General features: G+C 37.7%; 1 protein-coding gene across 1 annotated transcript in view; it reads right to left on the bottom strand.

Annotated features, from left to right (window-relative positions):
* The window catches only part of TACR1 (tachykinin receptor 1), a 94,394-nt gene that overhangs the window by 2,473 nt on the left and 74,770 nt on the right, over positions 1-17,151 (bottom strand). Inside the window, exon 3 of the mRNA XM_029232225.1 lies at positions 6,933-7,083. Coding sequence (XP_029088058.1) covers positions 6,933-7,083 — 151 coding nt within the window. The remainder of the gene's footprint in view (positions 1-6,932; positions 7,084-17,151) is intronic.

The raw sequence follows: 17,151 nt of genomic DNA, 5'->3' as shown, positions 1-17,151 counted from the left end.
ACCTTTCAAGGTGGAGGAAGGACCATTTATATGTAGTACCAAAGGACTTTGGTTATGTCAGTGATTCTCAGAGGGTGGCCCCAGGACCAGCAACATGGCCATAACTTGAGTACTTGTCAGAAATGCAAATTCTTGGACCCCATTCCAGGCTAACTGAATCAAAAAGTTTGAGTGTGGGACCCAGAATTCAGACTTTGACAAGCCCTTCTGATTGTTCTGATGTGCACTCATGTTTGAGAACTTCTGTGTTGTACCATACTTCTGGACAATGACTGGAGAAGCCAAGGGAGACCAGATTAATGAGCAAAGGGGAATGGGTGTTCAGGAGGAAAAGACCCAGGAATGGGGAGGAAGCAGCAGGGGGAAAGGGGCCATGAGCCAGAGCAGGCTTCTAGGTGTGAAGACTCAGGGAGAGGGAAAGAGAAGGGGTGGGATTTGGACAGCTGCAGCCAGGGAGTGTCAGATGTTTAAAGGGGATATTAATAAAATGGTTTTATGAATACTGGGTGATATAACCCATTCCTTTTTATTCCCAAGAAACCTTCAGAGAAAAAATGACCTAAGAGAGGTGTGGCCAAGATAGTGGAGTAGGAAGACACTGAGCTCACCTCCTCCCATGGGCACACCAACTAGTTACAGAGAAACTATTAATGAGAACGACCTGAAGACTAGCAGAAAAGATTTTCTTGAACTAAAGATATAAATAAGGAATCACAATGAGATGGATAGGAGGGACAGAGATGCAATATAGTCAAGACCCATAACCCTGGGGAGGTCACCCCCAAATGGAAGGATGATCACAATTGTAGAGGTCCTCCTCAAGGAGCAAGAGGTCTGAGCCCCACATCAGCGGGGTATGCACTGGGAAGACAAACCCTCAGAATCTCTTGCTTTGAAGGCAAGCAGGGCTTGCACACAGGAGGGCTAGAGAGCTGTAGGAAACAGAGATTCTGCTCTTAAAGAGTGCACAAAAAGTCTCACATGCTCTGAGTCTCAGCACAGAGGCAGTGATTTGAGAGGAGCCTGAGCCAGACCCACTTGCTGACCTTGAAGAGCCTCCTGGAGAAGAAGGAGGCAATTGGGAACATCCCTGGGGACAAAAACACCAGTGGCAGCTGTTTTGGGGAGCTTATTCTACCATGAGGACACTGGTTTTGGCAAATGCCATTTTGGAGTTCTTCTTCTTTTAGTCTATTAGCTCTGGGAGGTTACCCACCCATCAGTGGGCTGGTACCAGCCCCAGGGCCCTCATAGACCCACAGCCAGCTGCCCCAGGACCTGGCCCTGTGCACAAGTGCGCCAACAGTCACAAGGCAGTGTCGGCAGTGAACTGGGCTGGGGGCCAGCCCCACCTACCAACATGCCCACAGTAGTCAGTCCCACCACAACAGAACGGCCCACACAGCACACATAGGGGGCACCCCTAGAGCATATAGCTCTGTTGATCAGAGGAGAGTGTGCTGCTGGGCCCCACAGGACAGCTCCAACACAAGGCCACTTCTCCAAGATCAGAACATGTAACCAACTTACCTAATGCATAGAAATAAGCACAGAGAAATAAATACACACAATTTGAGGAGACAGAGGAATATGTTTTCAACAAAGGCACAAGACAAAACCTCAGAAAAAGAACTAAATGAGGTGGAGATAAGCAATCTACTTGAAAAAGATTTCAAAGTAATGATAATAAATATGCTCAATGAACTTGAGAGAAGAATGGATAAACACAATGAGAATTTAAATAAAATTAGAAAATATAAAGAAGAACCAAATTGAGCTGAAGAATACAATAACTGAAATAAAAAATTCACTAGAAGGAATCAACAGTGGATTAGGTGATACAGAGGACTGGATCAGCAAACTGGAAGACACCCAAGCTGAACAAAAAATTAAAAAAGAAAATAATTAACAAAAAAATGAGTGTAGTTTAAGAGACCTCTGGGACAACCAAACTATACAAATATTTGCATCATAGGGGTCCAAGAAGGATAAGAGAGAGAGAAAGCATCAAAGAACTTATTTGAAGGAATAATAGCTGAAAAGTTCCCCAATCTGGGAAAGGGAACAGACATCCATGTCCAAGAAGCACAAAAAGTCCCAAACAAGATGAACCAAAAGCAGTCCACACCAATACACATTATATTAATATGGCATATATTAAAGATAAAGAGAGAATATTAAGAGCAGCAAGAGGAAACAAATAGTTATACACATGGGAACTCCCATAAGACTGTCAGCTGACTTTTCAGTAGAAATTTTGCAGGCCAGAAGGGAGTGGCACCATATATTCAAAGTGATGAAAGGATAAAACATGCAACCAAGAATACTCTATCTGGCAAGACTATCATTCAGATTTGAAGGAGAGATACAAATTTTAAGACAAGCAACAGCTAAAAGAATTCAGCACCACTAAACTGGCTTAACGAGAAATGTTAAAGGGACTTCTCTAAGGGGAAAAGAAAAGACCACAACCAGAAATATGAAAATTATGAGAGGAAAAATCTCATTGGTTAAAGCAAACATACAATAAAGATAGTAGATCAACCACTTATAAAGTTAGTAGGAAGATTAAAGACAAAAGTAGTAAAATCATCTATATCCACAATAAGTAGTTAAGGGATACACAAAACAAAAAGATGTAAAATATGATGTCAAAAACATTAAATGTGAGGGGGGCAAATAAAAATGAAGGGTGGTTAGAATGTGTTCAGACTTAAGTGGTCACCAACTTAAAAATAATCACATGTGGGACTTCCCTTTGGTGCAGTGGTTAAGAATCTGCCTGCCAATGTGGGGGACACAGGTTCGAGCCCTGGCCTGGGAAGATCCCACATGCCACAGAGCCCATGCACCACAATTACTGAGCCTGCACTCTAGAGCCCGTGAGCCACAACTACTGAGGTTGCATGCCACAACTACTGAAGCCTGCTCACCTAGAGCCCATGATCCACAACAAGAGAAGCCACTGCAGTGAGAAGCCCTCACATCACAACGAAGAGTAATCCCCACAACCCACAACTAGAGAAAGTCTGCATGTAGCAATGAAGATGCAACGCAGCCAAAAAAAAAAAAATCACATGTGTATGTATATATAGTTTGCTATATACAAACATCATGGTAACCACAAACCAAAAAAATCTCTAATAGATACACATGAAAAAAGAGAAAGGAATCCAAACATAACATTAAAGGCAGACATTAAACCACAAGGGAAGAGAGCAAAAAAGAGAAGAAAAAAGAACTATAAAAACAACCAGAAAACAACAAAATGGCAATAAGTACATTACAGACCAATATAACTGATGAACATGGATGCAAAATCCTCAACAAAATATTAGCAAACAGAATTCAACAATACCTTAAAAGGATCATACACCATGATTGAGTGGAATTTGTGCCTGGGATGCAAGGATGTTTCAACATCAGCAAATTAGTCAATGTGTTACATCACACTAACAAATTGAAGAATAAAAATCATATGATCATTTTCATAAATATAGAAAAAACTTTTGACAGAATTCATTATCTTTTTATGACAAAAACTCTCAACAAAGTGGGTATAGAGGGAACATACCTCAACATATAAAGGCCATATGTGACAAACCCATAGCTAACATCATATTCAGTGGTGAAAAGGTGAAAGCATTTCCTCTAAGATCAGGAACAAGAAAAGGTTGCCCACTCTCACCCTTTTTATTCAATGTAGTATTGAGAGCTCTATTCAAAGCAATCAGACAAGAAAAAGAAATAAAAGATATCCAAATTAGAAAGAAAGAATTCAAACTGTCACTGTTTGCAGATGACAGGATACTATACATTGAATATCCTAAAGAAGCCACCAAAAAACTATTAGAACTAATAAACAAATTCAATAAAGTTTCAGGATACAAAATTAATATACAGAAATCTGTTGCATTTCTATATACTAACACTGAAATATCAGAATGAGAAATTAAGAAAACAGTCCCATTTACAACTGCATCAAAAAGAATAAAATACCTAAGAATAAACCTAACCAAGGAGGTAGACAACTTGTACTTGGAAAACTATAAGGCACTGATAAAATAAATTGAAGGGGACACAAGCAAAAACCAAAATATAGCATGCTCACAGATTGGAAGAATTAATATTGTTAAAATGACCATACTACCCAAGGCAACCTACAGATTCAATGCAATCTATCAAAATACCAAAGGCAATTTCACAGAACTACAACAAAAAATTCTAAAACTTATACAGAAACACAAAAAACCCCAAGTAGCCATAACAATCTTGAGAAAGAAGAACAAAGCTGGAGGCATTATGCTCTTGGTTTCAAAAACATACTAAAACTACAGTAATCAAAACAATATGGTACTGGCACAAAACAGACACAGAGCTCAAAAGAACAGAATAGAGATCCCAGAAATAAACCCACACCCATATGGTCAATTAATCTATGACAAAGGAGGCAAGAATTATAGTGGGGAAAATACAGCCTCTTCAAAAAACCATGTTGGGAAAAGTTGACTGCTACATGCAAAAAAATAAAACAGGATTACATTCTCACATCATATATAAAAATAAATTCAAACTGGATTAAAAACTTAAATGGAAGACCTGAAACCACAAAACTTCTAGAAGAAAACAGGAAGCACCCTTTTTGACACTGGTATTAGCATTTTTTAAAAAAAATTTGTCTCCTCAGGCAAGGGAAACAAGAGCAAAAATTAACAAATGGGACTACATCAAAGTGAAAAGCTTTTGCACAGTGAAGGAAACTATAAACAAAACAAAAAGGCAGCTTACTGGATATTTGCAAATAATATATCTGATAGGGGATTAATATCTAAAATATACAAAGAACTAATATCACTCAACATCAAAAAAACCAAACAACTGCATTAAAAAATGGCAGGGACCTGAAGAGATGTTTTTCCAAATAAGGCATACAGATGGCCAAAAGGCACATGTAAAGATACCCAACATCACTCATCAAACCAAAACCACAATGAGATATCACTTCACATGTGTCAGAATGGCTATATCACAAAGACAGCAGATAACAAGCATTGGCAAGGATGTGGAGAAAAATGAGCCTTTGTAAACTGTTGGTGGAAATGTAAATTGGTGCAGCCATTCTGGAAAACAGTATGGAGATTCCTCAACAAATTGAAAAGAGAACTACCATACGATCCAGCAACTACACCCCTGGGTATTTGTCCAAAGGAAACAAAAACACTTTGAAAAGATACAAGTACCCTGATGTTTATAGGAGCATTATTTACAATAGCCAAGATATGGAAGCAACCTAAGTGTCCATTGATAGAGGAATGGGTATAAAAATATATTTTATGTATATATATACACACACACATACAATGGAATATTACCCAGACATTAAAAAATGAAATCTTGTCATTTGGGACAACATGGATGAATATAGAGGGTATTATCCTAAGAGAAAGTCAAATATCACATCATCTCACTTATATGTGGAATCTAGAAAACAAAACAAAGAAACAAACAAAACAAAAGCAGACTCATAAAGATGTAGAGAATAAAAGGGTGGTTGCCAGAAAGAAGGGGGATGGGTAGGTGGGTGAAATGGGTGAAGGGGATTAAGGGGTACAAACCTTAAATAAGTCATGGGGATGTAATAAGCAGCATAAAGAATATGGACAGTAACATTTTAATAACTTTGTATGGGGACAGATCGTTACTAGAATTATTGTGGTGCTAGTGGATGCAAATGTCAAATCATTATGTAATACACCTGAAATTAATATACTATTGTAAGTCAACTGTATTTCAATAAAAAAGAAAAGCTATCTAGCATCCATACAATGAAATACTATGCAAAGAAGTACCAAAAGAGAAAAATAAAGAATAAGAAATCTCTTTCTATATTGATTTTTGAAGATTTTGTGGATATTGTTAAATTTAAAAATAAGAGGAAGAACAGCGTGTATTTACTATTTGTGTAAGAAAGAAAAGAATATATATTTATTTGGCTTATAAATGCATTACAATATCTGAAAGGATTAACAACAACTGTGGTTATCATACTGTGTGTGTGTGTGTGTGTGTGTGTGTGTGTGCATACACATTTGGGAACTGTGTAGATGGAGGACCTAGAAAGGAGGGAGACCTTTCATGGTAAGACTCAATATATTTTTTGACTTTTAATTTTCGAATAATTTAAGACTCCCAAGAAGTTGCAAAGATAGGTCAGAGAGTTCCCAGGTACCCATCACACAGCTTCCCCCAATGATATCATCTTACATAACTAGGCCACATGATCAAAGTCAGGAAACTGATGATAGCGCGGTACTATTAACGGACTGCATTTGGATTTTGCCAGTTTTTACATGCATTTTTTTTTTGGTGTATAGTTCTATGAAATTTTATCATATGCAGAGATAAGTGAAAAACCCACAGCAATCAGGATACATAGCTGCTCCATCATCACAAAGAAACTCACTCATGTTGTCCCTTTGTAGACAGACTCTTCCCCCAGTACTAATCCTGGCAACTCCTAGTCTGTTCTCCATCACCATAATTTTGTTTCTTTTAGTATTTTTTGGTGTTTGAACCAAGTAAATGTACTATTTTGTCAAATTTTAATAATAAAAGAGAACTGAATAACTCTTCATGCTTTTGTAGTTAAATATGTGTGTTTGTGTTTTAATGACTTGACAGTTTTCCATTAGCCTTAAGGCGAGAGTGAGGTGGCTTATGCCTGTACAGGCAGGCCTAGGTTACGAAAACATTGAAGAAAGATCTCTTCCCTCCCCTCCCTTCCCCTTTCCTCCACTCCCTTCTATTGTTCCCAGGACCCAGGGATGTTTTGTGCCTGCTGCCTCTGGGTCTCCTGAGCCTCTGGGGCTCATAAGCTTGCCGGTCTGTCACCTATGCCAGGGTGGGTTAAGTGCTGCCTGCCCTTTGCTCACCTTGCGCTTGGCAGAGACTTGCTCGTGGTAACGGTCAGAGGAGTCCCCAGGGATCTCGCTGGCCCACAGTGTGATACCCACTACAGTGTACGCATAGCCTATCACCAGCAGGGGGAAGAAGTAGATCAACACAGTCACACAGATGTGGTACCTGCAACAAGGTGGATGGAAGGGGTCAGTTCAAGAAATAATAGGGTTGGTCAAGCCTTGACGGTTACATTTCTCAGCATTTGCCATTAATAAGCTTTGATGATAAGGCTATCCACCTGCATTGGATGGATGGGTGATATGTTAATGGATAAAGTAGAGAAAGCAAATCTCTTCAACTTATGTTTTTCTTATGGACTTTTTCCATAATGGAGATTCCTATTCAGAATGAAAAGAGAAGAAGAAACACTGATCAGAGGGAACTGAATCTGTTGTATACCTACAGCAATTTTAGTTGATGTTAAGTTCAATATTGCTTACCTCTCCCTCCAAAGAGAAAATGAAATCTTAGGCTGCATTAATGGAAGTATATTCTCTAGAATAAAGGAGGTGATTTTACTGCTCAATACATACTTGTCAGATTTAAACTTAGGGTCAATTTTGGTGCAGGGACATAGACCAACTAGTACATTCAGATGAGAACCATCGTCATGGTTAATGAGACAATCTATCCTAAATGACAAATGGCTTCACGGATATAAGCATAATTATCTTGGAGAGAGATAAAACTTATCCTAGAATTAAGATCAGTAGGTGAGAGCCACAAAGTTTAAGCTACTTCTAGGCCTGGTCCTTAAATATATATCTCCAGATGGAAGCTGTCTGGGTCTCTGAGTTACCACTTGGAGGACAGATACCAAATGATTTGAGTCTGATTGGAATATGAGAAAGAAACAAACCTTTGCAGTGTTAAACCACAGATTTTGAGGTTTCTTACAACAGCACAACTTATCCTATTCTGTTTAAGATGAAGCTCATTGTAAGTTGGACATTTTAATAAGTTATTTGAATTTGGAGAAAGAGTATTTTTTCTCAGATGGTCCTTGGCATGTCTGGCTAGTTATAGGCCTTTCCCCCTGATGTGAGTTTAATGCAAAGCCTCAGCATTCCTGATAATAATAATAATAAGAAGAAGAAGAACAGCTAATATTTTGAGGGTTTTACTCTAGGTCACTGTGTTCATAATAACATTAATGATAGTATTAATAGCCGAACTGGAAGTTAGATTTTATTGAGTGAATAGCACAGTGCCATGCACTTTACTGGCATTATCTTCTTTAATCCTCAAAACAAATGATTAGGTAGATACTATCATAATCCCATTTTGTAGATAAGGAAACCAAAGCTTAGAATTTAATTAACTTTCCGAAATTCACAGCTGGTAAAATGAGGAGCTGAGATTAGAATGCAGGACTGTGACCACAGAGCCAGCTTCTTTTCACTGGAGAAAAGTCACCCAGTGATATATATATATTTTAATATTTTAATTTAATTTTATTTATTTTTTTATACAGTAGGTTCTTATTAGTTATCTATTTTATACATATTAGTGTATACATGTCAATCCCAATCTCCCAATTCACCCAACCACCACCATCAGCACCACCACTTTCCCCCCTTGGTGTCCATACGTTTCTTCTCTACACTGTGTCTCTATTTCTGCCCTGCGAACTGGTTCATCTGTACCATTTTTCTAGGCTCCACATATATACATTAATATACGATATTTGTTTTTCTCTTTCTGGCTCACTTCACTCTGTATGACAGTCTCTAGAACCATCCACGTCTCTACCAGTGACCCAATTTCATTCTTTTTTATGGCTGAGTAATATTCCATTGTATATATGTACCACATCTTATTTATCCATTCATCTGTTGATGGGCATTTAGGTTGCTTCCATGACCTGGCTATTGTAAATAGTGCTGCAAGGAACATCAGGGTGCATGTGTCTTTTTGAATTATGGTTTTCTCTAGGTGTATGCCCAGTAGTGGGATTGCTGGGTCACATGGTAATTCTATTTTTAGTTTTCAAAGGAACCTCCATACTGTTCTCCGTAGTGGCTGTATCAATTTATATTCCCACCAACAGTGCAAGAGGGTTCCCTTTACTCCACACCCTCTCCAGCATTTGTTGTTTGTAGATTTTCTGATGATGCCCATTCTAACTGGTGTAAGGTAATACCTCATTGTGGTTTTGATTTGCATTTCTCTAATAATTAGTGATGTTGAGCAGCTTTTCGGGTGCTTCTTGCCCATCTGTATGTCTTCTTTGGAGAAATGTCTATTTAGGTCTTCTGCCCATTTTTTGATTGGGTTATTTGTTTTATTAATATTGAGCTGCATGAGTTATTTATATATTTTGGAGATTAATCCTTTGTCCATTGATTCATTTGCAAATACATTCTCCCATTCTGAGGGTTTTCTTTTCATCTTGTTCATTGTTTCCTTGGCTGTGCAAAAACTTTTAAGTTTCATTAGGTCCCATTTGTTTATTTTTGTTTTTATTTCCATTACTCTAGGAGGTGGATCAAAAAAGATCTCGCTGTGATTTATGTCAAAGAGTGTTCTGCCTATGTTTTCCTCTAAGATTTTTATAGTGTCTGGTCTTACCTTTACATCCATTTTGAGTTTATTTTTGTGTATGGTGTTAGGGAGGGTTCTAATTTCATTCTTTAACATGTAGCTGTCCAGTTTTCCCGACACCACTTATTGAAGAGACTGTCTTTTCTCCATTGTGTATCCTTGCCTCCTTTGCCATAGATTAGTTTACCATAGGTGTGTGGGTTTATCTCTGGTCTTTCTATCCTGTTACATTGATCTGTATTTCTGTTTTTGTGACAATACCATATTTTCTTGATTACTGTAGCTTTGTAGTATAGTCTGAAGTCAGGGAGTCTGACTCCTCCACCTCTGTTTTTTTTTCCCCTCAAGACTGCTTTGGCTATTCAGGGTTTTTTGTCTCTATACAAATTTTAAGATTTTTTTGTTCTAGTTCTGTAAAAAATGCCACTGGTAATTCAATAGGGATTGAATTGAATGTGTAGATTGCTTTGGGTAGTAGAGTCATTTTCACAATATTGATTCTTCCAATCCAAGAGCATGGTATATCTCTCCATCTGTTTGTGTCATCTTTGATTTCTTTCATCAGTGTCTTATAGTTTTCTGAGTACAGGTCTTTTACCTCCTTAGGTAGGTTTATTCCTAGGTATTTTATTCTTTTTGTTGAAATGGTGAATGGGATTATTTCCTTAATTTCTCTTTCTGATCTTTCATTCTTAGTGTATAGGAATGCAAGAGATTTCTGTGCATTAATTTTGTATCCTGCAACTTTACCAAATTCATTGATTAGCTCTAGTCACCCAGTGATATTTTCTTCCACTATTTATGCTTATTTTCTGCAATATTTTTTTTCCAAAAAGGAAAACCCACTTACTCACAATTTCTCCTTTATCAATAGTTTGTTTTCAATCACTTCTTTGCAAAGCCCCACAGTTTTACCACTTATTCTGCCTCCTCTGAATGCTAAAATTTGAAACTTGAAGAAACTTGAAGAGTTCTTAAAGTAACAAGCCACAGATTCAGCAAAGCAGGGTGTTTAGTGCAAGCTGTTATGTACAGACTGGCTGTTCCATGCAGACAGGCTGTTCTGTGCAGACAGGCTGTTCCATGCAGACAGGCTGTTCCAGTCTTACCCGACTTTCAATGTTCACTTTGATTGTCTCCTCTAGAAGACTTCTTGGGAGCCTCAGTTCTCTAGTCACTGCAGCAGTGACTGCATACTTGTTTCCTACCTGATCTCAGTCCCTCTTCCTGATTGCTGTATAGATACTGCTTGAAATCAAAATGTTTGGAGACTATGGTGTCAGGGAGACCCTGGGAACCTGCAGGTTGCACCTACATCTTCTATCTGTAAGAACAGCCCTCCCTTTTGAAGACCAATACTTACTTGGCGATAAAAACATGTTAACTGAGCTTTGTGGGGTCTTTCCCTCAGAGTGCTGAGCATCTTTTTGGAGTCAGGGATGTGATGGGAGAACACTGCAGTCAAGTCACAGATGCTTCTTACCTTGGACCAGTGGTTCTCAAACTTAAACCAGCCTCAGAATCACCTAGAGGGCTTGTACAAATATGGAGGACTAGGCCCCACTCTGGGCCCCACCCAGTTTCCAACTTAGCATGTCTGAGGTAAGTCTGAGAATCTGAATTTATAACACGTTCCCAGGTGACGCCGATGCTGGTTCTGGTTCAGACTTTGAGAAACATTTAGACCACTGGTTCTCAAGCTCAGAATCACATGAGAAACATCGGGGGAGATTTTTAAATGATCAGTGTCCAGAGATACTCATGTAATTGGTCATGAGTGTGGGAGCAGAAAACCACAGTTTAGAAAATTCCCCAAGCCATTCTGGAATACAGCTGACATTGAGAATCACCTTTTCAGATCCAAGGCCTACAAGCCTGTTGGAACTACTATATTGTTGTTGGAGATTTAATGACATCACTAAAGTATGTATTAACCATATTTTCTAGTTTCTGTATCTGATGTTTTGACGTCTTGGGTCTTGCTGATGAATCTAGGAGGGACTGCTTGTCCAGAGCTAGCTAACTCCTAGAGATAACTCCTGCTAGTGTGACTTCATATTCAAACTAAACAACCCAAGGCCCCTACCTGCCGTCTATCTGCTTTTTCGGGGCTCTTACACTACAGGATACTATCCTCCTGCCCTAATCACCCCAGGGCCACCTCAGACATCTATGGGCAGCCCCTACACTGGAGCCCACTGAAATGATTCAAACAAGAAAATGCTAGGCCTGTTTACCCTGCCTCACTGGTTGCTTCCCTCAAAAACATAGTAAAAGACTTTCCTACAGTTTCCCCATGCTCTCTGCCTGTGACCCTCTGTGGGGTGGTATGCACCTTCCTCTTGGGAACTATGAGTAATAAACTATATTTTCAATGGAAATCATGTCCTGATCTGTTGGCCTCACTATACGTGAATTAAAAAAATGAAATCTATACTTTAAAACAAAGTGCTCCGGGGAGATCAGCTCGATGCTTTGTGACCACCTAGAGGGGTGGGATAGGGAGGGTGGGAGGGAGACGCAAGAGGGAGGAGATATGGGGATATATGTATATGTATAACTGATTCACTTTGTTATAAAGCAGAAACTAACACACCATTGTAAAGCAATTATACTCCAATAAAGATGTTAAAAACAAAAAAAAACCCCACAAAGTGCTCTTTGGAAAATCACACATCAGACCATTAGGAAAATGCTAAACTAAATCAGTAAACATAAATTATCAGCCTCTTTTTTTTTTTTTTAAGAAGGAAAAGTTATTTTGTTATTCATTTGTGAGAAAGAAAAAGTATGGACTTAATTTCAACTAAAATGAGTTATAGACAGGTCCATGCTCTAACAGGGATAATTAAGAATAACAGGAATATGCCCCAGCAATTCCACTTCTAGATACATACCCAAAATTGAATGCAGGGACTCAAACAAATACTTGTACACCAATGTTCATAGCAGCATTATTCACAATAACCAAAGGGTGGAAACAACCCAAATGCCCCTCAGTAGATGAATGGATAATCAAAATGTGGTATATACATAAAATAGAATATTATTTAGCCTTAAAAAGAATGAAGTTCTGATACATGCTACAACTTGATGAACCTTGCAAACATTATGCTAAGTGAATAAGCCAGACACAAAAGTACAAATATTGTATGACTCCACTTACATGAAATATTTAGAATAGGCAAATTCATAGAGACAGAAAATAGAACAGAGGTTACCAGGAGCTGGGATATGGGGATGGGAGTTACTGTTTAATAGGTACAGAATCTGGGATGATAAAAAGTTCTTGAAATGGATAGTGGTGACAGTTGCATAACATTGTGAATGTAAAATGATAAATTTTACATTATGAATATTTTATCACATATGTAAATGTCATACATACACATATATATTACATAATATAATAAAAAAACATAAGAACATTTAATCTGACCTGGGGTCCCGGGTCTCCAGATTTTCAGCCTTCTATTCCCCTCAGGTACTCCTCAACAACCTCCAAAATAATAAAAATCCTCCACTGTGATCAAAAGGTAAGTAAATCTTGCTCATATAAACCCCTTTCACATGGAAGTTGCAAGTGCTCAATCCAATGTCCAAGTTATCAAAAATTCTAAATGAATTTAGGTCAAATGAATGAAATTTAATCACTAGAAAATATGAAAATAAATATATTTCTTCCATCTTGACACATTCTTGGAGAAGTTTTACCTATTCTTGCAGTTAATTGGAGATAAACCTGCATTTTAATATTTTGCCAAAATCATTATTTTAGAGAACTGGTCAATAGGACCTAGTATAATCTTATTTTGTACAGCTTCATGGGTTTTTTTGGCTCTTGAATCTGATAGCTCTCAGAATTAATATCTGCCTTGGGAGAAGAGATCAGGGATCAGGGATCAGGGATGTGCCAAATGTGAGCCAGGGAAAGAATCAGGAGTGACTGCAATAGACTGTGACTGAAAGGACAGCTTGGTTCCCACATGATGAGATAGATGAGACATGTGCATTGATTTTTTTCTGTTTTTTATTAAGCCTTTTTAAAAACTTAGGCATAGTTGATTTATAAAATTATATGTTTCAGTGCAACATAGTGATTCACAATTTTAGAGGCTATACTCCATTTATAGTTATTATAAAATATTGACTATATCCCCTACTCTGTACAATATATCCTTGTAACTTATTTATTTTATACATAGTAGTTTGTACCTCTTAATCCCATACTCCTATCTTGCCCCTCCACCCTTGCCTCTCACCACTGGTAAGCACTAGTTTGTCACTATATCTATGAATCTGTTTCTCTTTTGTTATATTCACTAGTTTGTTTTATTTTTTAAATTCCACATATAAGTGATAACATACAGTATTTTGTCTTTCTCTGTCTGACTTATTTCACTAAGTACCTTCCAAGTCCATCCATGTTGTTGCAAGTGGCAAAATTTCATTCCTTTTTATGCCTGAGTAATAGTTCATTGTATTAATATTTATATACCACATCTTCTTTAGTCATTCATCTGGTGATGGAAACTTAGGTTGCTTCCATGTCCTGGCTATTGTCAATTATGCTACTATGAACATTGGGATGCATGTATCTTTTTGATTTTTGAATTAGTGTTTTTGTTTTTTTGTATATACATCCAGGAATGGAATTGCTGGGTCATATGGCTAATTCTATTTTTAGTTTTTTGAGGAACCTCCTTTCTGATTTCCATAGTGGCTGCACCAATTTACATTCCCACCAACAGTGTAGGTTTCTTCACATCCTCACCAACATTTGTTATCTGTGGACTTTTTGAAGATAGCCATTCTGACAAGTGTGAGGTGATATCTCATTGTGGTTTTGATTTGCATTTCTCTGATGATTAGTGATACTAAGCATGTTTTCATGTGCCTGTTAACCATCTATATGTCTTCTTTGGAAATATGTCTAATCAGGTCTTCTGTCCATTTTTAATTGGGTTGTTTCTTGATATTGAGCTGTATGAACTGTTCATATATTTTAGATATTAAACCCTTATTGGTTATATCATTTGTAAATATTTTCTCCCATTCAGTAGGTTGTCTTTTCATTTTGTCCATGGTTCCCTTTGCAGTACAAAAGCTTTTAAGTTCAATTAGGTCCCTTTTGTTTATTTTTGATTTTATTTCCTTTGCCTTAGGAGACAGATCCAAAACAATATTGCTATGATTTATGTCAAAGAGTGTTCTGCCTATGTTTTCTTCTAGGAGTTTTATGATTTCAAGCCTTGTATTTAGGTCTTTAACCCTAATATCACTTTCTTATATGTAGTTGTCCAATTTTTCCAGCATCACTTATTGAAGAAACTGTCTTTTTCCAATTGTATATTCTTGCCTCATTTGTCATAGATTAATTGACCATAAGTGCATGGGTTTATTTCTGGGCTCTCAATTCTGTTCCATTGATCTATGTGTCTGTTTATGTGCCAGTACCATACTGTTTTTACTATTATAGTTTTGTAGTATAGTCTGATGTCCAGAAGCATGATCCTCCAGCTCTCTTCTTTTTCAAGATTATTTTGGCTATTCAGGGTCTTTTGCGTTTCCATACAAATTTTAAAATTATTTGTTCTAGTTCTGTGAAAAATTATCCCAGCTTTCTTTTGATTTCCATTTGCATGGATTACCTTTTTCCATCCCCTACTTTCAGACTGCGTCTTTAGATCTGAGGTGAGTATCTTGTAGGCAGCATTATATACAGGTCTTGTTTTATATTCTTTCAGCCACTCTATGTCTTTTGATAGGAGAATTTAGTCCATTTACATTTAAAGTAATTATTGATATGTACTTTCTTACTGCTATTTTGTTTATTGTTTTTGCGTTGTTTTTGTAGTTCTTTTTGTTTCTTCTTTTTTTCTCTTCTACTGTGATTTTATGTCTATCTTAGTGTTATGTTTGGATTCCTTTCTCTTTTGTGTGTGTATCTATTATAGAGTTTTGGTTTGTGATTACCATAAAGTTTATATATATATAATTATCTATGTCTATATATGATTGTTTTAAGTTGCTGATCTCTTAATTCAAACACACTTTAACAACCCTGCATTTGTACTCTCCTCTCCTCTCGATTACTGTTTTTGACTTCACATTTTACATCTAATTGTTTGGGGTATCCCTTAGCTGCTTATTGTGGATATAGGTGATTTTACTACTTCTGTCTTTTAACCTTCCTACTAGCTTTATGCATGGATCATTTCCTACCTTTATTGTATATTTGCCTTTACTAATGAGTCTTTTCCTTTCATAATTTTCACGTTTCTAGTTGTGGCCTTTCCTTTTTTTACTTAGAGAAGTCCCTTTAACATTTCTATTAAAGCTGGTGTGGTTGCTGAACTATTTTAGCTTTTGCTTGTCTGTAAAATTTTTGACCCCTTCATCAAATCTGAAGGAGAGCCTTGCTGGGTACTGTGTTTTTGGTTGTAGGCTTCTCCTCTTTTATCACTTTAAATATATCATGCCACTCACTTCTGGCCTGCGGAGTTTCTACTGAAAAGTCAGCTGATGGCCTTATGGGAGTTTCCTTGTATGTTATTTGTTGCTTTTCCCTTGCTGCTTTTAATATTCTTTCTTTATCTTTAATTTTTGTCATTTTAATTAGAATGTGTCTTGGTGTGTTCCTCTTTGGGTTAATACTGTATGGACTCTCTGCACTTCCTGGACTTGGATGACTGTTCCTTTCCCAGGTTAGGGAAGTTTTCAGCTATTATGTTTTCAAATATATTATCAGCCCCTTTCTCTTTCTCTCTTCTCCTGGAATCTCTATAAAGCAAATATTAGTGCACTTGGTGTTTTCCCAGAGGCCTCTTAAACTGTCCTCATTTCTTTACATTCTTTTCTTTTTTTTTCTGTTCAGTGGCAGTGATTTCCACTACCCTGTCTTCCAGCTCACTGATTCATTCCTCGGTATCATTTAGTCTACTTTTGATTCCTTCTAGTGTATTTTTCATTTCAGTTATTGTGTTCTTCATCTCTATTTGGTTATTCTTTATATTTTCTAACTCTTTGTTAAAAACTTATAACTTCTGACTCTGTACATCTATTCTTCTCCCGAGTTCATTACCCTGAACTCTTTCTTGGGTATAGTGCATATCTCCACTTCACTTAGCTCCTCTTCTGGGGTTTTATCTTGTTCCTTCATTTTGAACAAGTTCCTCTGTTGCCTTATTTTTCCCAACTTGCTGTTTTTAATTCCTATGTATCTAGAAGTTTGGTTATATTTCCTGACTGTGGAAAGGTGGCCTTTTATAGGAGATGTCCTGTGTGTCTGGCAGCACACTCCTCTCTCATCACTAGAGCTATATGCTCCCCTATGTGGGCTTTGTGTGGTCTTCTGTTGTGGCAGGTTGACTACTGTGAGTGGTCTGGTAGGCTTGGTTGGCCCTGGTCTGGTTGGTTGCTAGGCCCTGCCTTGTGTGAAGGTTGCTGGACACTAGTTGGTGAGGCTGGGTTACAAGGCAGTTGGCTTCAGAACTCAAGGAGGACCAAGGGCTAGTGCTGACGCACTGGTGGACGGAGTTGGAGTCCAGGAGACTCCAGCATTGTTACCTGCCCACTGGTGGGTGAAGCCATTTTCTGGGGCTAATGCTGGTCCACTGGCAGGCAGAGTTGGGTCCTGGGATCTAC

This window comes from Monodon monoceros, unplaced genomic scaffold, assembly GCF_005190385.1.
Source record: "Monodon monoceros isolate NGI ecotype Baffin Bay Population unplaced genomic scaffold, NGI_Narwhal_1 Super_Scaffold_19, whole genome shotgun sequence".
NCBI lineage: Eukaryota > Metazoa > Chordata > Mammalia > Artiodactyla > Monodontidae > Monodon > Monodon monoceros.
The sequence above is the reverse complement of the archived record's forward strand: the minus strand, read 5'-3'. Positions and strand labels throughout refer to the sequence as shown.